The 23,599-nt window shown below is 38.3% G+C and overlaps 1 protein-coding gene and 1 long non-coding RNA gene across 4 annotated transcripts in view; one reads left to right on the forward strand and one right to left on the reverse strand.

Moving 5' to 3' along the window:
- Positions 1–23,599, forward strand: part of trpm3 (transient receptor potential cation channel, subfamily M, member 3) — a 98,465-nt gene that overhangs the window by 60,906 nt on the left and 13,960 nt on the right. For 2 of the 3 annotated variants that reach the window (XM_038306500.1, XM_038306508.1), the window contains 6 exons: positions 100–240; positions 6,282–6,311; positions 7,284–7,576; positions 8,823–9,051; positions 17,720–17,887; positions 22,818–22,958. In XM_038306500.1, the coding sequence (XP_038162428.1) occupies positions 100–240; positions 6,282–6,311; positions 7,284–7,576; positions 8,823–9,051; positions 17,720–17,887; positions 22,818–22,958 (1,002 nt within the window). Of the gene's footprint in view, positions 1–99; positions 241–6,281; positions 6,312–7,283; positions 7,577–8,822; positions 9,052–17,719; positions 17,924–22,817; positions 22,959–23,599 lie in introns of all 3 variants that reach the window. The other variant, XM_038306493.1, reaches the window with a different exon arrangement.
- Positions 17,201–18,554, reverse strand: LOC119797442. Its single transcript, XR_005282590.1, has 3 exons — positions 18,211–18,554; positions 17,691–17,815; positions 17,201–17,320 (listed from the first exon to the last, which is right to left on the reverse strand). It is a non-coding gene; the product is annotated as an uncharacterized LOC119797442 (long non-coding RNA).

A 23,599-nucleotide genomic window follows, 5' to 3' on the forward strand; every position in this document is an offset into this window, starting at 1 on the left:
ATTTTGTTTTTGTCAGTGTGTATGGTTTATTTCTGATCTCTTGTTTCCCTAACTTTGTTAATCAACTGGTGTTGGTTGTTAACACGCTCTGGTTTATAGGGAAATCTGCCACCGGACTACCGCATCAGCCTCATTGACATTGGGTTAGTCATTGAGTACCTCATGGGTGGAGCGTATCGATGCAACTACACCAGGAAGAGATTCAGAACACTCTACCATAACCTTTTTGGGCCCAAAAGGGTAAGTAATTGATCTTTACCTTCATTAGCATCTTGCTATTCTATCAACTTTGGCACTAATGTCATTAAATGAAGCGGGTCATGTCAGTTGGATTAGCTTCATGATCAGATTTTTCATGCCAGTGCAACACAAACCAAATTATATTCAGTTAATTAAGTCCTCATATAAGGATACTCTAAGGAGAAAATGTTTACCTTGCTGATGCAAATAGTTCATTAGGATAAATAGGAACCTTTAGAATATTGTCAAGTTTGATTATTAAAATTTGTAGTAAATAAAGAAATAGCAATAAACGCAAATAGATTTAAAGATTCCTGATTTGTAGTCCAATATTATACTTGCATAAATATCTTTAGCCAGGCAAAGCCATAATGTCACTGAATAAGCTATTGGCACTAATGTTATCCTTTTAAAAAACCAAATCCAGCAGTTTTTTTTCCATAAGAAAGAAATAAGGTCACTTTATTTCCGACCAAGACAGAGGATGCACCCTGCAAACTGTCTCCCTATTGGGAGATCAGAGTCTCCCCGTCTTCTTATCAATATGGTCTAACCTAATTCCATCTAACTTAAACAAAAATTGGGCCTATTTAGATTTTATTTTCTTAAACATGATCATTAATTTGGATTTTTCTCTAACTGTTATCTTTCTTCCTTAACAACAAAATTATTTCACATACCTACAGGTGCTGGTCATAAAATTAGAATATCATGAAAAAGTAGATTGATTTCAGTAATTCCATTTAAAAAGTGAAACTTGTATATTATATTCATACATTACATACAAACTCATATATTTCAGATGTTTATTTTGTTTAATTTTGATGATTACAAATGACAACAAATGAAAATCTCAAATTCATCATATCAGAAAATTAGAATATTACTGAAGACCAATAAAAACAAAGGATTTATAGAAATGTTGGCCAACTGAAAAGTATGAGCATGTACAGCACTCAGTATTTAGTTGGGCCTCCTTTGGCCTGTATTACTGCAGCAATGCGGCGTGGCATGGAGTCGATCAGTCTGTGGCACTGCTCAGGTGTTATGATAGCCCAGGTTGCTCTAATAGTGGCTTTAAGCTCTTCTGAATTGTTGGGTCTGGTGTATTGCATCTTCTTCTTCACAATACCCCATAGATTTTCTATGGGGTTAAGGTCAGGAGAGTTTGCTGGCCAATTAAGAACAGGGATACCATGGTCCTTCAACCAGGTACTGGTAGCTTTGGCACTGTGTGCAGGTGCCAAGTCCTGTTGGAAAATGAAATCTGCATCTCCAAAAAGTTGGTCAGCTGCAGGAAGCATGAAGTGCTCTAAAACTTCCTGGTATGTGGCTGCGTTGACCCTGGACCTCAGAAAACACAATGGACCAACACCAGCAGATGACATGGCACCCCAAACCATCACTGACTGTGGAAACTTTACACTGGACTTCAAGCAACGTGGATGAAGTGCCTCTCTTCTTTTCCTCCAGACTCTGGGACCTTGATTTCCAAAGGAAATGCAAAATTTACTTTCATCAGAGAACATGACTTTGGACCACTCACCAGCAGTCCAGTCCTGTTTCTCTTTAGACGCTTCTGACGCTGTCTGTGGTTCAAGAGTGGCTTGACACAAGGAATGCGACAGCAGAAACCCATGTCTTTCATACGTCTGTGTGTGGTGGTTCTTGAAGCACTCACTCCAGCTGCAGTCCACTCTTTGTGAATCTCCCCCACATTTTTGAAGGGGTTTTGTTTCACAATCCTCTCCAGGGTGCGGTTATCTCTCTTGCTTGTACACTTTTTTCGACCACATCTTTTCCTTCCCTTCGCCTCTCTATTAATGTGCTTGGACACTGAGCTCTGTGAACAGCCAGCCTCTTTAGCGATGACCTTTTGTGTCTTGCCCTCCTTGTGCAAGGTGTCGATGGTCGTCTTTTGGACAACTGTCAAGTCAGCAGTCTTCCCCATGATTGTGTAGCCTATAGAACTAGACTGAAAGACCATTTAAAGGCTTTTGCAGGTGGTTTGAGTTAATTAGCTGATTAGAGTGTGGTACCAGGGGCCATCAATTTTGAACCTTTTCACAATATTCTAATTTTCTGATATGATGAATTTGAGATTTTCATTTGTTGTCATTTGTAATCATCAAAATTAAACAAAATAAACATCTGAAATATATGAGTTTGTATGTAATGTATGAATATAATATACAAGTTTCACTTTTTAAATGGAATTACTGAAATCAATCTACTTTTTCATGATATTCTAATTTTATGACCAGCACCTGTATATGCAAAAAATATGCCAAAAATAACCTATAGTTTATGTTTTGCATACAGACATATTTTTTTGATAAGTATGAAAGCAAATGTTGAACTTTAATTGCATCTTTCCAACACCACTGAACAACTGTGAACTTCTAGATCTTGTCCTATCATATATTAGTAAGCTTGGAAAATTCAGTTCAGGCAACCGGATGTGAAGTTTTATTGAAGATGTTTTGCCTCTAATCCAAGAGGCTTCTTCAGTTCTAACCAGTGGTTTGGGAGAACTGAGATTAATATACTGCAGGTCTAACAAAGAATTAGGGGGGGGCAAAAGCTGACTTTGATCCCACCTACTGATTTAGCCATGGAGGTCATCTGGGGGGTGTTAATGGTACTTAGGGGGTTCTGATTGGTCGTTAACTACCTCGTCAGAGTGGTTTCGGTCACATGCCTCATTGAAGTGTTAGTCAGGTGAAGGCAGGTGAGAGGTGAATCTTCTGGGTGTTGTTCCTAAAAGTGCTTTGCAGGTAGGTGAAGGGTTATATCAGACCACCTCCTCTGTTGAGAGATGTTTTTATTTCAGGTTAACAAAGATGACATCCAAAACCCCTCACCCCTCAAACTAGCTTTCTTCCTTGGCCAGAATATTGACGTTGTTGTCCTCAAAGGAGTGTTCTTTAGCCTTCAGGTGTAGGTGAACAGCTGCGTCCTGTGCTGAGGAGGTGATCCCCTAACGGCTGTTAACACCCCCAGATGACCTTCTTGACCAATCCAAAAGGAGGGATCAAAGCCACCTTCTGATTTTGTCCCCTAGTTCTTTGTTACACTTACAGTATATCAATCTCTGTTCTCCCCACCACTAGTTAGGACTGAGGAATCCTCTTGGAAGAGAGGTGAAAAATCAAGAAAGGTTCACGTCCAGTTGCCTTAACTGAACTTTTTAAGCTTGACCATGAACCGGATGACTATGAAACATATATTAGGAAGAAAAAAAAATTATCCTTAAGGGTGTGCTTAACGGCTTATTATCAAAGTACATAAACTAAATGATACAGTATGTGAAGTGTACAGTTCAGAATCAGATGTTCATGTGGATATATCTTCAGCAAATACCACTATGATAGAAAGAACATTAAAATCCTGCCTACATTCATGGCTTGTGTGTGTTCACATCATATAAATGCGGCTTGTTGGATGATGTTCACTTGCTTGTTCCGCTTCATCAATTTAATTATCGCAACAGGTGTAGCTCAAACAGAGCAATGCACAGGTAGACTGAAATTATTTATTTATTGTTCAATGGTTAAACCAAAAGTCTGTTTGACTTTGTTTTTCTATGTATTTAATATGTTTCTTACAAACTGAAAGCAAAGAACACACTAAATAATGCCCTTCAATGTGCTGGAGAATGTTGAGCAAATGTAGGTAATATTAGGATCAATATTAAAAGATATGAAGGTTAGAATAACTTTGAAAGAGCATTTATTATTTGGACCCAGATGGAATTAGCTTACATCACAAAGCATGACAGCATTTATATTTTTCATAAAAAAAAAAAAGAAGTTACATTTGCTTCATAAATGGGTGATTAGGACAGATTGGCCCACACTGAAGATGGTCAGTTTATGTCAACGTTCATTGAAATGTTAGATGTTATGATCTCTGACAGATGTTTGACTTTATAATAGTTTCGTAAGACATAAACTCCTCATTACACAGATGACTGAACGCTGGAAAGTTCAGCTGTGCAAACTGCATACGCACTGCTCCACAGAGACTGCAGTGATATCATCAGACAGCTGAGTGAGCACATGTACATTAAGAAAGCTGTACAAGCCTAAACCTTTGGCCCCCTCAATGAATGGGACAGAGTTGTTGTGTCACTCTTTCCATACCCATGGTCTCTGTCCACTGTCCCGGTAGAGGAAGGCATCAGTGTGAGTAACTACAGTAATGTATACAGTTGGTATAATTGGTTACCGTTATTATATAATGACCACTTCTTTTCCAGAGAAATGTAAATGCTCCAGTAAGTTAATTCTCTGGAGGTTAAACATAATGTGAATGTTGTGCTATGCCCCATAGCCACTTCCATGGCAGTGAACAACAGTGAGCCTAGCTGAAGGTTTCTGGGTCATTTTCTACAGTACATTGTTAAAATAATCACATGACTAAGTGTAACAGACCAAGAGAAGAAAACACATGCAGTAAATGTTAAAAGGATGAAAAATTTGATTTTCAACAGTTTTTGAAATAACGAGTCTAAATAATCTGACAGGGATTTGTATTGATCCTCACTGACTCAGCTGTTGTATGACTTTGGCTGAAATAACAAAATGTCACAACACATTATATTGAAAGTGTTACCTATTCTGTAGGTAAAACAGTCAATGCTTAGTCAGAGGGAGAACCAAGACCTAAACTAGGTTTGTGGTTTAACATTGACTGGAATATTTTAAACCTTAGAAACGTTTCATTGTACTGGTGCACTTCCGTTGCAAGTTTAAGGTTGGACATCTGATTGCATATAAACAACAACCTTAGGCACATTTGGACTTCTTGACTTTGCTGTGAGGTCAACTTCCACCCCAGTCTAAAGTCTCCATTAACTGATTTTTAAGGATCCATTATGTCTCCATTATGTTTTTGTGTCAGCTGTGGCTATCTTCCCTGTCCCAGCTGCAGAACATTCCTCCAGAGCATTATGGTAGCACTACCAGGGGTGACATGGTTTAGATGGTGTTAAGATAATTCTCGTCTCAAGAGTAACTTATCCTCTTTGCTTCTTCTCTGACTTTTGCTTTCTTTTTGCAGCCAAAATTGCCACATATTTCATGATGAATAAATTTTATTAATTAGTGGGCTTCTTCTTAGGCATTTGGTTTTTCTGGGTTTTGATTTAAAGCTATTGTGGCTGCGGGCTGAATACAAATGAACAAAGTTTTTTTTTTTAGATTAATTAAGAATCCATTAGGAAGGTTTAGGAAAATAAATCAGTTTCACATTTTTCTTCCAATTCACACTGATATGCAACTTGACACTGGATGATTACATTAAGTCTAATTAAAATACAGTAAAGATTGTGGTATAAATTTAACAGAATAATGATACAAAACACAATAGGTCTTTCACATTTTCCAAGAACTTCCATGATAAATTACCTTTTTTTTTTATCTATAGCCTTTATTGTAGAATTGCTAAGTCACACTGGTAACTATAGTATATTTAGAGGAAAAAACGTGACTGTAATACTTGAGGCAGATCTTGTGTTTGTTTGTTTTTTTCCCTTTTCACTGTACTGTAAGTTGTGAGGCTGGGTGTATACCACGTTGTGCTCCAAGATGTAAATAGTTAAGATAACATGGGAACAAAGAAGCAGGACAAGCACTAAGATAATATACAGTCAGTTTTAGTTTTACTGTCATTTTCTGGATCAAGTGAATGTACATTCAAGCACAAAAAAGTGACAACAAAGCCTCTAAATAGATATCACCATTCCCAAAGGAAACAAGCTATTTTTACCAGCTAGATGATAGTTCATGAATGCATAATTCATACATGTCCTGTTTTTTGACAGATGTTCAGAACCGTAAAGGCACACTATGATGTAAAGCATGCAAAAACAGGAAGTTATTGTCGCAGTAGCAGTCAGTGGTTATGAAACAGCAGTTTCTTTATATTGCTTTAGACAAGTCATAAATTGAGGCACAGTTACTGTTAGTCTATAGGTTTTGTTTGTTTATAATACATATGTCAGGGTTTAATCTGTTTGTGCTTTTGTCACTTTGTAGCCTAAAGCACTGAAGCTTCTGGGGATGGAGGTGAGTTGAGATCCCTTTAAGGATGGCATTTACTTGTTACTGTTCCTCTCATGCAGCCAATTCTGAAATAAATACGTTTTGCAGCTTTGTCCATAAAATAGTCGGAAAGTTTACTTTATGTTCTCTTCTTTGCAGGCCTTGAAACAAACAACATATAAAAGCTTGTTTTAGAAACAATTTAATGGGACTGTGGGAGAATTTCTGGGCTAGCTAAAAAAAACATGTTGTTAAAACCATTACTGCATCTTGAGAGTAGAATATGAGAAAGATTATGTGGGGAAAAAAAAAATAAAAAACTTATGCTCCTTTGGCTTCCCCCAGTAGTTCTACTACCATTTGCAAAAATGCACCACTCCCCATCATAAACAACCAATCAGAGCCAGGAGGAATGTCTTAGCAGTGCTTGCACCCCTCCCCCACACAGCCCTGTCAAGCTCAAAACTGTCAGTGTGCTATAGTTGTGCTTATCCGCAGTCATCTGTGGCTCTGTTTGCTACCATTCTTCTTATAAGCAGTAGCTGAGGAGGCAGCGCTGTAACGCAGCACAGAGCAAGGTGGTTGGTAGCTGCTCCAATGTTTATGTTAACACATTTTCACATATTAAATTTTTAGAAATCCATACCACAGATTTAATGAAGACGTAATTGGGGAAAAAGCATGTATTTTCCTGAGACTAAATATATAAAAAATATACAGTAGAATAACACTGACATCATGAGATTACAACACTCCAGATTGCATATCTATGAGAAAATTCCCTTTGATCTGATTTAATACCTTGGTGTTAAGATTGATTCCAGTTAATCTTTTTCCCCTCACATCAGAAAGCCAAACACACAGTTCTTCATAAAGACTGTTTTAATGAATATGATACTTTTTTCTGTCACAGTGATTAAACCATGCAAGTGAAGCATGGACCTACTGGATATGGGTTTCTTCTAACCTCGCTTACTTGTTATTGATTGCTATCAGGATGATATGCCAATCCGCAGAGGCCGGCAGAAGACAACACGTAAGCGGGAGGAAGAGGTGGACATTGATTTGGATGACCCTGAGATAAACCACTTTCCCTTCCCCTTCCATGAGCTCATGGTGTGGGCTGTACTTATGAAGCGGCAGAAAATGGCACTGTTCTTTTGGCAGCATGGTGAGGAAGCTATGGCCAAGGCTCTGGTGGCATGTAAGCTATGTAAGGCTATGGCACACGAAGCGTCTGAGAATGACATGGTGGATGACATCTCTCAGGAACTAAATCACAACTCCAGGTAGGTGACAGGCATTTTTACTCCAGTTTTTTCCTGTCTTATCTACGCAATCAGAATGTCACTCTAACTGAAATGTAGATTAGATAAAAGAAAAAAAAAACTGTTATTGCCTGGCCCCAGAAGGCCTTCTCCATGAACCATGGAATTAAAGTGTCTCTACTAATGTCTTAGTATTAGACACAAGAGGACAATAAGCCATATGCCCTCATCCCCACCCCCACTCCATGACACCATTTTATATCTCTGTAACCCCATTCAGTTATTTAGCTGCTTTAATATAAGTTTTAATATGAAGTGAGAGAGCCAAAATTCTGGCAGAACTTCAATAACTCCCAAAGTGCATAGATAGGGGCAAAGATCTGGTGAAGATGAAGACAGCAAAGCTTGACAAACTAACCAACACATTTAATCTTGTGGCTTTCATCATCCATCACTTATTGATGTTATTTAAGTTTTGACTACATTGTTGTTTTCTAGCATTCTTGTGATACTATTTGTATCTTTAACTTGTCTGCCTTTTCTTGTGTACCTTTGGGAACAAATTATTTTAAGTTGTGTAAGGAGATTTCCCTTTTAAGTTTAAAATTGCTGTTTTGACTCTGGTTCAACCAATCAATTTTGCAACTACAAACACTTTTTCTCCTTCTTAAACATTAGCTAAAAAAAACAGAGGGGGTCACTGTGAGGATTAGCTGTAAAAAGTCACTTAATCCAAACTTTGAGAAATAATTTTACTGTGCTTTATATCAGCACTTGCCTTAAAGAAAGTGGATGTTTTTTTCCAGGGCAAGAGCAGCACTTTTTAAGGTAGGTGCTTCATGTAGGCTGCTGGTTATTACCGCCCTACATACTGTAGGATGGAGATGGCGATTCATTTGTCCAGGACAGGGAGAGAATAGGGCTCAAGGAACAGAATTCATAAGGATTATTAAGATGTGTGAATACATAAAGATCAGTTTGTGCATGATTTTCCAATAATCCAGTCATGCAGATATGAAAGCATGTAATAGGCCTACTATTGAGAAATGATTGCGAGGAAGATCATTCTGTAAAACACCAAAAGTATAGGTTTTAGCAAAAAGAACTAAACAATTAAAGTATTGTGGGTGGTAAAAACATATACGAATATTGTATTGTTTTGATGTTATGCCTAAAAAGGTCTGTGTGTTTCTTGATTAATTTCTTTTTGACAGTTAATTACTAGTAAATTACTGTCTTTTTTATTTTTTCCAATGTATGTTCATAGAGAGTTTGGCCAGCTAGCTGTGGAGCTCCTAGATCAGTCCTATAAACAGGACGAACAGATGGCCATGAAGTTACTGACATACGAACTGAAAAACTGGAGCAATGCCACCTGTCTGCAGCTGGCGGTAGCAGCCAAACACAGAGACTTCATCGCTCACACCTGCAGTCAAATGCTGCTGACCGATATGTGGATGGGGCGACTCCGCATGCGCAAAAATTCAGGCCTGAAGGTAAGATGAATGGTGCACACATTTTGTAGAAAAATAGAATTTAAATAATAATGAAGTTTGACATATTACCATACTTATATTATTGTGATTTGTCCATGGGTTTTTATCAGTATGTAAAAAATTAGGTTTAACAAAATAACTATGCAGCACCACCATTCTTTGCATCAGGCACTGTAAGATGTACATTTAACTCGAGTGAGGCTAAAATGCCACAATCCTTTGGGATATATTAAAAAGTTGTTCCCCAATGCCACAATATTCAAACAAATGCAACTTAAAGGGACAGTGTGAAAGATTTACCACCATCTATTGGTGCACTGATTAAATCACAGATCACAGATTGCTAGTCTGTGGTTTGTAATCATTGCTAGAGTTTGAAAAGTTTTGTTTGGACCTGTTTGTTGTTTTTGATTTTCCAGAAATACACTGGCATATATATATATATATATATATATATATATATATATATATATATATATATATATATATATATATATATATATATATATATATATATTCCTGTCTGTCTCTGCTGTACCTGCAAAATCTCACTTTCAGCCTACTTTAGGCCCCTGTCAGCATAAGGAATAATGGGCAGTTTGGTGTGGGTGGGATAATCATTCAGCTTGTTAAATTTAAATCAGAAATATTATTTTAAAATGAGGAGAGACTAACACAGTATCAACTGATAGTTGCCCTCAGCACTTGCAATAGGTAATTTTTGCTTTTGCTGGTGAAGATTTTATCCAGAACATAGTCTGTATGACTGAAAATCACAAAAAAAAAAATGTTTTTTTGAATTGAGAAAGCTTCCTGGATTGGAAGTGAACGACTACAAACATCTACAAACTTGAAAAACTGGGGGGGGGGAGAGTCAAGTGGTGTGTTTTGTAACTTTTTAAAAACTTTTTTGGAATCATTTTTGCTTTTAGATGTGCAGCAGCAGACACGGCAATAAGTAACACCAAGCTCTTACTTTTTATAATGTCACAACCCTTTTAAGCATACATTACAGCCGCGGTTCTCAAAGTGTGTGGCGCGACCCACTGGTGGGGAATTGAGACGTGACAGGTGGGGCGCGCCAAGTTCCGGTGTGTGTGTGTGTGTGTGTGTGTGTGTGTGTGTGTGTGACTATAAATGTAGAATGTGTGAGAGCAAACTGTCCTTATAGCTGTATGTTGTCGCTTTTTAGACCAATCAAACCCACAAAGTAATCATTAATAGCCTACATGCAGTCTAATTAAAAGAACATTAGATATGAGAAAAATTTCACCTGGAACTGAAGTGCCAAAATAATGATTGACGTGACGTCGGCATATTAGATTTGTAACGGAATAAACTTTCGCGCCCCAGTGTTGCCAACTCAGCGACTTTGTCCCTATATTTTAGACCCCTCCAGCGACTCTTTTTAAAAAAAAAGGGACTAGCGACAAATTAGCGACTTTTGGAGACTCTTACGTGAAAGCACGTATCGTTCCTTTTCTTGTCCTCCAGCGGCAGGTGCTGCCGTGGGGCGCCTCTGTCCCAACCCCGTTCTCCCCCGCTATCGCAGGAGTCCCTCTCAGCGCTGCAGAGACACATCATGTTTACCCTCAGCGTCCAGACTGCAAATAAAGCGCACATGCGCCGGGATTGACGGCGCAGGTTGATCATAAATAACTGAATTTGAAATATTTTATCTTAAATAAATAGGACCAGTTTATTGAAATGACGTCTGACTCCACCCTGAGGCTCAGGTTTAATGCATAGACTAATAATGAATTCTGGTTTGGAGTGGAGAGGGAGTATCCACTCATCGGGCAGAGAGCTGTGTGCATTCTTCTTCCCTTTGCCACATCATATCTCTGTGAGATGGGCTTTTCAACTGTTGCTTCACTGAAAACAAAATACAGATCTCAGCTGAACATTGAGCATGACTTGAGAGTGGCAGTATCAAGCCTGCAACCCCGTTTTGAGAAACTGTGCAATGCAAAACAGGCTCATTGCAGCCACTAATGCAGGGATAAATAGACCTGTATTGCCAGATGGATTTCACTTCTTTTCTTTTATTAACAGATTGCAGTGTGGCACTTTAATTTTTTCTATCTTTGAGCTTGATACAAATTTTGACACAGCTGCATTTTTATTTTCTTTATTTTTGAGCTTGCTGTTATTTGATGTAGATAGTTTGTATTTAGATACTACTTGTTACTTCAAAAAAATTGGAAAATTTTAAGATTGTTGCATATTTCATTAGCATTGTGTTGGGAAAATTGAAAATTCCCCCTTGTCCAAAGTGGGGAATGACAGAAAAAGTTTGAGAACCACTGCATTACAGGTTAAGTTTTGGCCTAAAACATTGTTGTTTTATAACAGTGGTGGGTACAAGTTTTTCTTTTTGCAATTCAAAAGTATTCTAAGATTTTGTTTGTATGTGTGTGTGTTTTTTAACCTTGCATCATTTAGTCCTGAGTCTACCTGCCAAGTAATTCCAACGTCAAGTAAAAGTCAAGTTTAAGCTTTGAACTTTAATTTTAGATTCCTTAAAGCAATATTTTGACTACACATGTAATTTAATAACAGAAGAATACTTGATTTAAGTGTCTAGACTGTGTTTTATTGAAGTGTTAATTGTTTGGCCAGGATGATATAGTTGTTTGTTGTTTTTGTGAGTGTATGTAAACTACATTTTCACTGTCTTAGATCAGGGAATTTGGGTCATATGATAAACACTGCCGAATTTTTTAAATCAATTTTAATCTAAGAATTTAAAATCTGAGAACGGTATAAGTGATGCATCAATTTTCAGACCTCTGGCTACAATAGTTCTAGAGCTGTGAGGCTTTGAACTTGTGGTGTCACAGCGTCTCCAAACCTCTCCAAATGTGCCATATTGTGCCAAATGCTATTACTCAACTATTCGATCCATAGAACAAGACTCAAGCATTTTGATGGCCAAACATTTATGAAGCAAATGTTTTTCATATTTTTTTAAGAATCAGTGTATGTACGGTAACAAAATGTAATCTTTATAAACCTAAAATAACATAAAAATCTATAAAAAAAAATGTGAAACTGCTGCTGAAATAAGCTCCAGTGTTTTTTTCCTGAGCTGTCTTTTGTTTTGTTTTTTCAGCCATAGGCACTGTAATAAAAAAGAATCAGCGTCCAAACTTAGAAAATATCGGAGCATTGTCAATAAACAGCTTCGAACTGTGCTCACTGATCCAGTTCAGAGTATTTCTCTCTTCTTGCAGTTTGCCATTGAATACACCCAAAAATCTTTAGTTGACCAGCCATTCATATTAGTTAACTTTACTAGGTTATCAAAAGGATTGGCCATTGTTTAAATTCTTATCTCTGTTTCTGATTCCTAGTTTCAATTTCTTTCCCTAACAATTCTCAGTTCCAATTTTCTGGAAAGGATGAATCATAACAGTTCACATGTTGTAAATGTGCAGGGTCACCAGAGTTCTTTCTGGATTATTAAATTGTTAATATAAATTGTCAGAATATTGTTTGAAACCAGAATATAAATATCAAACCTATGAACTCTAATATGCATTTTTGACAGGATTACACTTTTACATAGATTTTCTCTTTTAAATCATCATTCATCTTTTCTTGCTTCATCTATCAGGGTAGTGGTGGAGCTGGTGCCTTTCTCCAGTAGTTTATGGGAAAAAGGCGGGGTACATCCTGAACAGGTTGCCAGTCTGTAGCAAGGCAACACAGAGACACACAACCATACACACAAACACACACACCTAAAGACAACTTAGGGATTCCAATTATCCCAACAGTCATGCTTATGGACTGTGGGAGGAAGCTGGAGTACCCTGAAGGAACCAACACATGTATGGGGAGAACATGCAAACTCAATACAAAAAGACCCTGGGTCGGGAATCAACCTTAGGACCTTCTTGCTGCAATGCAACACCATACACCACAGCCCAAAAAAAGATAATTAAAACACAAGTACATGTATCCCGTAACCGACGCTGCACATACATATGATGTGACAACTGCATTATTGATTCTGATTATGAATATGGTACAGTGCTGAGCTGAGTGCAGAGCTGATGTGTGTTGGGCTAAGTAAGGTATTCCTTTAGGATTTCTTTTCCCAGTAATTCTTACTTCTTTAAATTCCACTCCACTAGACGTGCGGGTTTACTTTTGTGCACAGAGCATTGGGACATTTTGCAAACTAAGGTTCAGTTAGAGGGTTTCATAATAGGAAACTGATTGAAAATAAAATAAAATAACCAGTTCCCAGTTACTTTCATAGTATTTTTAATTTTATAGATATATCACAAGCAAAGGTTTAAATAAATTTTATACTAAATGCATATTATAAAAGCAGTTAAGCTGTTATGAATTTCCGGAAGGGCTCAGGCAGAGGAAAGATTCTTATCAGTAGATAACACTTAAACAGTGTGACCAGATTGAGTCGTCTTGCATTTAAGCACTTTGTTTAAGTCTGTAAGTCAGAGTACATGAATGGCTTGACCTTAATTATAAGAAGAACATCCTATCACACTCCATTAATGCTAATGTGGTGAATGTCTTAGAGGTTTAATCGAAAAGCAGTGGTTAAGTTTGGACCAATATTTGCTTGTGTGAGTTCTGCAGATGTTTGGTGTTAGGGTGACACATGGCAGCCTCGAACCATAAAGGTTACAGCTATTTATGATGAATAATTGCCTCAGGATTTGCTGAAGTGTGGGTTCACACTCATCCACATGACAAATTAAGTGAGACTATAGAATGGGTCGCTCTGCCTGCTTTTTCTCCAGAGTAGGACAGACTTTGCAGTTCAGTAAATATTGTTTGGCCTTTGCTGGAGGAAGGTGAAGCGCGCACTTCTAAGACAAACTCATCGGAGCTGAAAGACAAACTGAAATAAACCACAAGTTGAACAAACAGGGTTTAATGCCCCTAGGAATTTATGATGAAATAAGAATGTGAAAACATTGTCAAAAAAACCAACTCTGCATGTGATTTAGCTATTTTGCCTGAAAGGACAGCTGTCCTCAACCCCCCACTCAGAATAGGAGTCTCTAAATGGACTGTGACTTAAAATAATTAGCAAACATCTTTCTTTACACTAGAATAGGTCTGATAGGATATTTGCTTTAACCCTTTAATTGGAAAAAAAAGTGCAAATGCAAAATAAAAAAAATTATAGTTTCAAAGATACCTGTCTATATTCTTTTTTTTTATCTGTTATACTAATATGTCATTAACTGGATAAAAGATTTTGAATGTGGCAAAAGCTAAATACTCAAAAATGTATACAGGTGTTTACAGCTGGTAGCAGATAGAAAAAGGGAACTTGATTATGTTTGTATTCACCTTCTTCTTCCCATAATCTACACTCTCCTTACTGAACATGTGTTGTTCTTGTCTTTAAACAAAAGAAGCAGGATTTGTGCCTCTTCTCACTAATGCTGGTGTTTCTCTCGGGGGCTGATGTAGAACAGTAATCATCCTGGCTGTTTGAAATCAGGCTTTTATAATTGACTTTCTCTATGAGAGTGCCTTTGACCAGTTGATAACAAAGGTTTGCTACACAGCTGCAGGCAGGCATGTGCATGATGAAAATAATCTTTACAATGCTGACTTTCAATGAAATGACTGTTGTCTTGTTTACATATTTTTTCACCATGTCCAAATCCAACCAGTGATTACCTTGACATTTTTTCTTATTAAAACAACAACCTTCAATGTATTTTATTGCAATTTTTTGGGAAAGACCAACAGTGGGCAGGATATGTTTGCTAAATGCAAGGTGTTGTTTTCGTCAACGATGGTGATTACGAAATTCCATTTACGCTCCTTTTTTTCATGACGATAATGAAAACTGACTAGCTAAATATGGATCTTTGATTATGAAAATGTGATTAGTCATGGGTTTGAGTTTTTATTGACAAGATGAGACAAAATACAAATTTGCAGGTGGTCGGACAGACGATCAATATGCATTGTGATGGTGAAGATTCTAAGTCATCCAAGTTATTGTCATGAACCGAGGACAGATGGACCCAGTATTCAGGAGAGACAGTCAGTAGGAAAGTTCATAAGGTTTATTAAAATTAAAACCAAACAAAAGCGGAGCTGTGGCTCGCGGACACTGCAGGCGGGGGGGCGGGGCACCGCCCAATCTCAGACACTCTGGGGGAGAAACACAGGTAAGTGACCACGATCAACTGATAGATTATCTGTGAAGGTCACTTACCTGGTTTAACAGTCCAGACCACGAGTGTCCCCAGTGCTGCAGTCCCAGAGGTTATGCTGGAAGCTGATCCTGGTGAGGGATCCAGAACAGACAGGAACAGAAACAGGTGGCAGGATCCAGACTTCCAGGCATCCACAGACTTCCAGGAGGGTTCAGAGTCAGACTGGGACCAGAAGCATGACCAGGTGGTCACACACAGGAGCAGACAGGATCAGGTGCAGACAGGCAGGCTCAGTGGAAGAGGGTAGCCGAGACAGGACGTAGGAACCGGAACTTGAAGCTGGACTTTAAACTGGTCTCCTCCCTGGAGCCAGGCTTACTTTGATAAAACCTAAACCCCCCCCCCCCCCCCCCCATAATGAGCCAAAAAGGACTCCGCGGGGGAGGAACAGTGGACGATCAGGAGACGAGACAAACACTAAAACCCTCTATCCACTGGCAGCTAGGATCCAGGACATGAACCAAATAAAACTGGACAGACTAACAAAAAGACAAGCAATGATCTGGCACTGAATGCTCAGGCTGAACTGAATATAAACCAGAGGAAACCGGTGAGAGGAATAAATTATGATTGAGGCAGGGAAGGAAGAGGGCAGGTGAGAGGAATTACTAATTAAGGGAGAGCAAACAGGCCAGATCATGACAGTTATAGTCATTCCAAAAAAATTTAAAAACAATCCACCGGACTTTTTCAATTAAAAATGTCAGAAATAGTGTTGAGTTCAAGGCTTTTATAGAGTGGACCAAAAACAAAGCCTTGTTTTGGCTTAGAAAACGTGCAAATTGAACCGGACGAACAGGTCCGCCCCTTAGGAATGGGCAGTCGTTAGGTTGTTTGTTAGCCTGCAATAGCCAAAATTGTCAAAGTAAAAAGAAAAATGTTTTTGTTCATTGCTTTTTTGGAGCAATGGAGATTTTATTGATCTGTGTATAATGCATAATTGTCTAAAACCATTTCTTTATTGTACATTTTCTTACCTTTTCTGTCTGCTATATTAATCAATATGATGTGTTGAACTAGATCTGCTATTTTCACAACTTGTGAGACACTTATTTTTAAAGTAGGGCATTAATTCATAAAAAAAGTTTATTTGAATTCTATAAATCAAAGTTTTCTGCCCAACAACAATGATGAACTGCACAGCAGCATTCTGTACCCAGCAATTGTTGTATCTAGGCGAAAGCTGTCAGTCTGATAAGGAATCCGGTTATTATTCGAAGTTTTAAAAGTTACCCTTTTCTTTTTGCAACATAAAACTAGACTTAAACATTTTTAAGTTTTAGTCGAATAAAACTGACTAAAACTATCACATATTGTAATGACTAAAATGCAACTAAGACTAATAATAGTTTTCATCCTTAAGACTAAGATGAGTGTCAAAAACAACACTGGGTTAAGTTAATAAATTTTTTGTTTGTTTTATTATTAAAAAAAATGTAAAATTGAAATTGACAGGTGCATTTACAAATGAGGTAGGAAATCTGTCAAAAGCAAATCTTGTAGTCATGAACTTCAGAAGCCTTAATGGGAGATACACGAGAAAACAAGGAAATGTTAAAAGAAAACCATAAGTAACCATGTTCAAAGTTAGCAACAAATAATAAAGGCAACACAAAAAAAGATGAGGAAGAGTGTGTTCTACTTAAACAGATTTTCTGTAAAAAAAAATACAAAAGGATATGCATATTGGAAAGCAAACAACTGCAGATTGTCCTAAAAACACAACACCCATGGTGAAACATGATGGTTTTCTAAAGGTGCTTTTCTTTTGCAGGTGTACAGAAGCACTGAAAAAACAAAGCAACTGCTTTTGGCATTTACTTAATCATAATTAGCTACTTTAACACAATTGTTTTATGCCCTACTCTGTTAACATGAAACAATTGTGTTAAAGTAACTAAATATGATTATGTGAATGCCAAAAAATGGTTGCATTTTTTTTTTCAGCGTAATAGATTAAAGGATGGATTATGCTAAACAGGCCGTCTGTTTAACACAGTACAGTCCATAGCTGAAAAATAATTCTGAGGTTGCAAAGACTTGACGTTCTGCCAAAAAGAAAAAAGCAAAAATGACAATAGTTTATATCAAGGCACATTAGAATGTCAAAGTTCAGACCTACATCCAATTAAGGATCTATGGTAAGATATTAAAAGTCTTTTAAAAAAGTTGTCATTCTGTCTATTAAGTTATATGTATTTTGTCAATAATTTATGCAATGCTGGTAAAGATAAAAAGTGGTTTCACAAAGTTAGTACACAAAGTATTAACCTCAGGACATATGAGCATCATATGTTTCATAAATATTGCATTTCTTTTCTTGTTTGGTTACATAAAACGTATTACATTTAAATGCATTAAAACTTTTCAAAAGTTTGTCACTGTTGCTGTTATGAAATCAAGTTCTTTCATTCCAACCTTTTTTTTACTTTTCCCTCATCAATCAGGTCATCTTAGGTCTGCTTCTTCCACCCTCCATCCTTAGTCTGGAGTTTAAAAACAAGGATGAGATGTCCTACATGCCACAAGATCAGGACACTTACCTGCAGGAGAAAGAAGAGGAGGAGCCTGAGAAGCCGGTCAAGGAAAAAGAGGAGGAGGACATGGAGTTCACAGTAAGATCTTACTGTGAGACGCAGTACAACTCCGTGGTGAGAGAACCCACCTCAGCCCCGCATCACAGAAATTATACACATATTCAAACAAGACAATACACAGATATACATACACACTTTGTTTTGGTCTATTACTGATCACCGTCCACATTCAGTGGGCCCTTCTAAATATCTCTTATGGACCCATTTTTGTTCTCATTGTCCACGATGAGAAAGGAACATGCACATGCACACAGTGCTCCCCACACACTTAATGTTTCTCTATTCTGGGCATCTGAAAAGTTCCAGTAAAAATCAGCCTTTCCTGTTCCTCGTTGTCTTACCAAAGACTTGGTGTGGAGTTGTAGCGTCTCAGTCTGTCGCCGAATGTGGGTTCCCTCATGTTTTCCTCCCCTATCCTTCTCTTCCTTTCTGCCCTCTTGTTATTTTCCAAGCTTTCTCTTTGTTTCTCTCTTTATTTCTCCCTTATATCCTGCAAATACTCCTTCTCTCTCGCTCTTCCTCTCTATATCTTCTTTTTTCCCCCTTCAAACTTAGGTCTGATTGAGGTACAGTACTGTATGCCAGCCGATTGCTGCCCCTCACTCTCTCCCATCAGTGATGGTTTGCTGCAGCACACCACTCAGCATGTCAGCTGCTGAGCATGGGAGGCCCAGGCTTTTGCATTATATAACTGTGTCTGCCAGATACCGCAGGGCTTTAATCATGCAGAGTCTGAGCGCATTCTCCCAGCTCACAGTGGAAGAGTTGGTCCATCTGCACAGACATGGATGTACAGCAGGAATAGGATCCGTTCTGTTTCAGTTCGTCTGGTGATGATTCCCTGAACCAGTTTGTGTTTTCCTCCAAAAGATGACTCGGGATTTGAAAAGCAGTTTCAAATCCCCAAACTGGATCAAGTCATCATTTTGAGATGTGACTAAACGGAAATTGTTCATCTTCAGCACCGCTCTACATACTTTCCATCTGCATACAGCTAAGGCAGCCAGCAAGCCAGTGCAAATGCTCACAAAATGGGCTTGTTAGACCTACTTAAAGCCCTAAGACTCTTTGGTATTGAACAAAACAAAACCAAAATGTTGCCAGATAATACATTTGTAATGATTTCCTTTTGTTGCCCTGGCTTCTGACTGCTCAAACACACCCTCAGATTCTTATGAATCGCAGACAGATTCATACACCAACTGCTACACCACAGAGGGAGATTGTATTCCTGTATCCTCAGATAGTTTTGATAAATCACCCTGTAATGAAGTTAAAAGCCTGTGTGACATACTGAATGAGTAATGAGCATGTTGGTTGCTGAAAAGGCATGGTGTGATTTACACACTGGCACTTGTATCTGTTTCTGTCAAAATTCCAGTGGGAGTGTGCCTGGAATAGAACAGTGTTTCACACATTTGGGAGAAAAATGTCACTACGTACAAACATGTAGGCACATGTTCTTTGATTTTAGGCTGATTCCTCAATAACTTTCTGATTTGTTTAAGCTCTTACACAATATGTTGAAAACTAGGGTCAGCTCTCAAACATAAACTTTTGGTTTAAAGTCTCCAACAAACTCATTGTCAGCATGAATGTCATAATATTTTCAAGAGTTTAAAAATGCATTTAAATTATTCTTTGTCAAGGGCATTGACTGTTTCCTCTCAGGGTTGAACTACATGCACAGGCTCAAATGTGCACATTTTATTTATTCTATATATATATACCTACTGTAATATTTCAATACAAATTTCTACAGAGGTTGTAAACATACCACAAGCTTAAGGCATTGATAACCCCCTGGTATTAAGTAAAGAATAAGAAGTGGAATAGCTTTGGCTCATTTGGTAACAGGCCTGGCATGAATCAAATCTTTTGTTATAGTCCATAGGTTTTTACATAGGTTTTAAAGTCACAGTTAGCCTCAACGTTAAATCTTTTTAGCACTTTTTTCGTCCAAATTTCAACATTCTGACACAAACTGTCACCTTAACAACAAGATATTGTTTCTTATGTTCAGGAAATAACAGGGAAGTTGTAATAGGAGTGCGTTCCTGAGTTTGTTGGATTTTGACAAAGCAGATGTCCAAGTTTTGAGGGGAGCTGAGAGTATAGTGGGGGCCAGGGATGCTTTTATGGATAATGCAGATCTTTAATTACCAAATGCTGAAGTATTTGCTGCAGTCCATCTCGAGGTGTAGTCGTTGACAGGGATTTGTCTGCATTGGGATCTAACCTGACTCCGCCAGATGGATTTGCTCCGCATATCCATCTGGAAACCTTCGGTTGAAGTAATTTTGGGAAGGGGCGAAAATACTGGTTAGCTGATTGGCCTATGTTGGTGATAGACGGGCCAAATAAACCAATCAGATCAACGAAGCATATGACGTACAGCCAGGCTACTCTTGCCGAAACCAGTCGGGAGAAGAGCAAAAACATATTTTCCTCTGAGAAAAGCCTCCAGAGCAGTGTTTTACTCTTGTTTCAGTGAAGAAATACTCTGTAATTCCAACAAAACTTGCTCGATAGCCACGCTAGCGCTAGTTTCATCAGCTGAAGCCGCCATGTTCTTTAGACTGAACTGTCGGGCTTCTCGTTGCGTCACACCTCAACCCGCCTCAAAGCCAACGCTGATTGGACGTTCGTTTGGTGAACGGCTCCAAATTTTCTTCTACGGAGAGTCTCCAGACTGATTAGCGAGTTAAATCTTGAAAGCTCGCGAGATCAGGATGGTCTCAAGAGGCTAATTGGGATCCTCAATATCTCACTTTTGTTATATATGTGAAGGTCATCCAATAACCCACAACCTGCCCTGGAACTCCAGGCCAGATGATTGTCAGCTCCTCAAAGGTTAAGACCATGGTTCTCAAACAGACAATAGTAATATGCTCCCTTGTTGTGTTTTTACAGTATGATAACCCATTAACAACAGATATCCCTGTCTAAAATAAAGTGAGTTTGATTTCCATCCATCCCTCTATCTTCCGCTCATCTGTCATGGTTATGGGGGGCTGGTGCCTGTCTCCAGGACTCAATAAGCTTAAGGCATGTTAAACCCTGGACAGGTCGGTCCACCAAAGCCCAGAGACATTCAACCATGCACACACATTTACAGCCAAGGGCAGTTTAGAGACTCTAATCAACCAGAAAGTAATGGACTGTGGGAGTAAGCCAAACTGGAGAAAACCTACGCCTGCACCAGGAGAACATACAGATTATATGCAGAACATTCTAAGGCTAGGAATAGAACCCAGGACCTTATTGCTACAAGACAGCAATGCTACAAACTCCATCATGCAGCCCTGAATAAAATTATGTGCCAGCTAATCTACACTGTGGATTACTGTGGATATGGCTTGGGGCTTACTGTGCACTCTGTGTGCAAACACTAATAACAAAACTGTCCAGTCTGAGCGAATTTCAGCTTTCCACATGCAATGTGTGTCAAAGGCAACAACTGACTTTTTACTATTAATACAGCATGCTTTGACACAGATATTTGCAACCCGTACAATGGTTTCTGGTTACTAAAACGTCTTGCTTCCAAATATGTACCTTGAAGTATTACTGAAATTTAAAGCTTACCTAATGGACAGACCAATATCTGCTGAACATAAGTTCTACAGTCATAGTGGTACTTAAACTGGCTGCGTGGACCTGCAGCATGAGGGCTTTCCCTCCCCCATCATCCTTCATATATAGGGATCAAGTATATTTCTGATGACAATGCAGGAAAACTTTTCTAAAGACCAGATTAGTCAAAGAGCAGGGCAGACATAGGAAAATTAAAGTGGATCTGATACATTCCCAAACAAACGTATAACTGCTGTGGCAGCCAACATCAGTTACATCTACTGTTATCGTATGCATGAAGACATGCAGAGATAGAACATTACAGTATGAGTATTTTAGAACACAGTATCTCCTGTCAGCCATTATGACGACAGTATTATGTTGATGGTGGTTTTCACAACCAATTACACTGGTACTCTCGAAATTCTTACGTTTCGATAAAAGTAGAGAAGCATTAGAGAATTTTTCCAGTAGACAGTTAATAGCTTAATGACAGTGGTTTAGCAACGTCCTAATGGACACAAACAAATATTTCTGGATTTGTCATTTTGAGCCCATATTTAATCTTGTTCCCCTCATTTTTAAATAAACAAAATCTATATTAAATTTATACTTTTAATTTTTTTTTTTACATTGAGTGTCAACATCCATACAAATGTACCTTTTAGAATAAATCATTAAACGTTTTGAAATACTATGGCATTCATATCTGTACAGGTTGTATGTAAACTTCTGATTACTAAGAGTTGCCTTTACACTTAGAGCAAAGTTTTGTGGATAAGCTCCCTCAGAGAAATGGTGTTGCTTTTACATTAAGACCATGACCCATTAAAAAACAGTGGGCTCTGAACCCTCTCTCATGGATAAAAATGTGTCACAGATCTATATGAGATATCTATGTCTGATCTTTTTCCTCTTCTCACTCTGTCCTCTTCCTGTCTCTATCTCTTTGTCTGTCTCCTGCCTCCTAATTGTTGTCTGAGACACAATCCATGAGTGTCTGTGTCCTTGTCATACCGTGTTACTATGCCAGCCTTCACTCGGACTCCACCTCACACAGACATTTCACATTTTGGAATGACAGCATTGCCTGCGCTTGCTTCTTTAATTGCGATATGAAAAAAGAAAAAAAACTGCTGTTGCTCATGATATAACCCTCTTCTCCACCCTTTTTTTTTCTTTTATCCAACCCCTACTTTTTCCACCTCCTCTCTTCCAAAAACTCCTCCTCCTCTCTATTCTCTTTTTTGCATCTTCTCTTCATTTCCATCCACCTCACTCCCCTCCTTCCCACACTCATCTTTCCTGAAATCCTCACACTTTCCCCTCCCTCGTCCCTCTCTCGCTCCGTGTGGGCTCCGCATTCACCCAGGCAATGTTGGGTAAGGTAACCACAGAGACATCCAGAAAGAAGGATGTTGAGGAGGTTCAGAGCCGCCACCGTCTTATCCCCATGGGACGAAAGATATATGAGTTCTACAATGCTCCGATCGTCAAGTTCTGGTTTCATACGGTCAGTGTCGGCCTCAGCAACACCTCCCACATTCTCCTGTGGAAATTGTTTCTGCTGACTATGCAGCTGAAGTTTTTGGCCAGTAACATCTACTTTCTCACACAGCCTCCATTGTCATCAGGCTCCTGTTCCACAGTGTCATTAGGCAGTTTTACAGAGGTGTTAAAGTTAAGTGAGAAGGGGGAGACTCCTGGAAACAGCAAGAAAATGAGAAGGAGGGAGGAAAATTCAGTCACTTACTGTAAAACTGCTATTTTATTGTTAGAAAATGTTAAACATAAAGCTTCTTGTTCCTCAAGTAAACATTTAAATTACCATCAGATGGTTATGACAATAAGAAGAACCTGTTTAGGATTCTGCTTCTCTTGCTGTCTTTGAGTTTTGTTTATAACATGTGTTTGGTGTTGTTTCTGCCTGTGAGCAAGTGCATAATATTTTCTACAAACTGACTCTTTGTTTTCCTATGCTTGGATTCCTTCAATTTGCTTATTCAATGGAAAAATCTTTTCAGCACCAGGAGGGTTTTTTCCTCTTTATTTGTTTTGGAAAACATGTTTAAACACTGCATTATTTTTTTTATTCTGCCTTCTTTATTCCCCTTCACCAACCTCTTTTTCCTGTCATGGATGTTAAAGTATAAT

The sequence above is a fragment of the Cyprinodon tularosa genome, unplaced genomic scaffold (assembly GCF_016077235.1).
Source record: "Cyprinodon tularosa strain WSP-4 unplaced genomic scaffold, ASM1607723v1 ctg1155, whole genome shotgun sequence".
In the NCBI taxonomy this organism is placed as follows: Eukaryota; Metazoa; Chordata; class Actinopteri; order Cyprinodontiformes; family Cyprinodontidae; genus Cyprinodon; species Cyprinodon tularosa.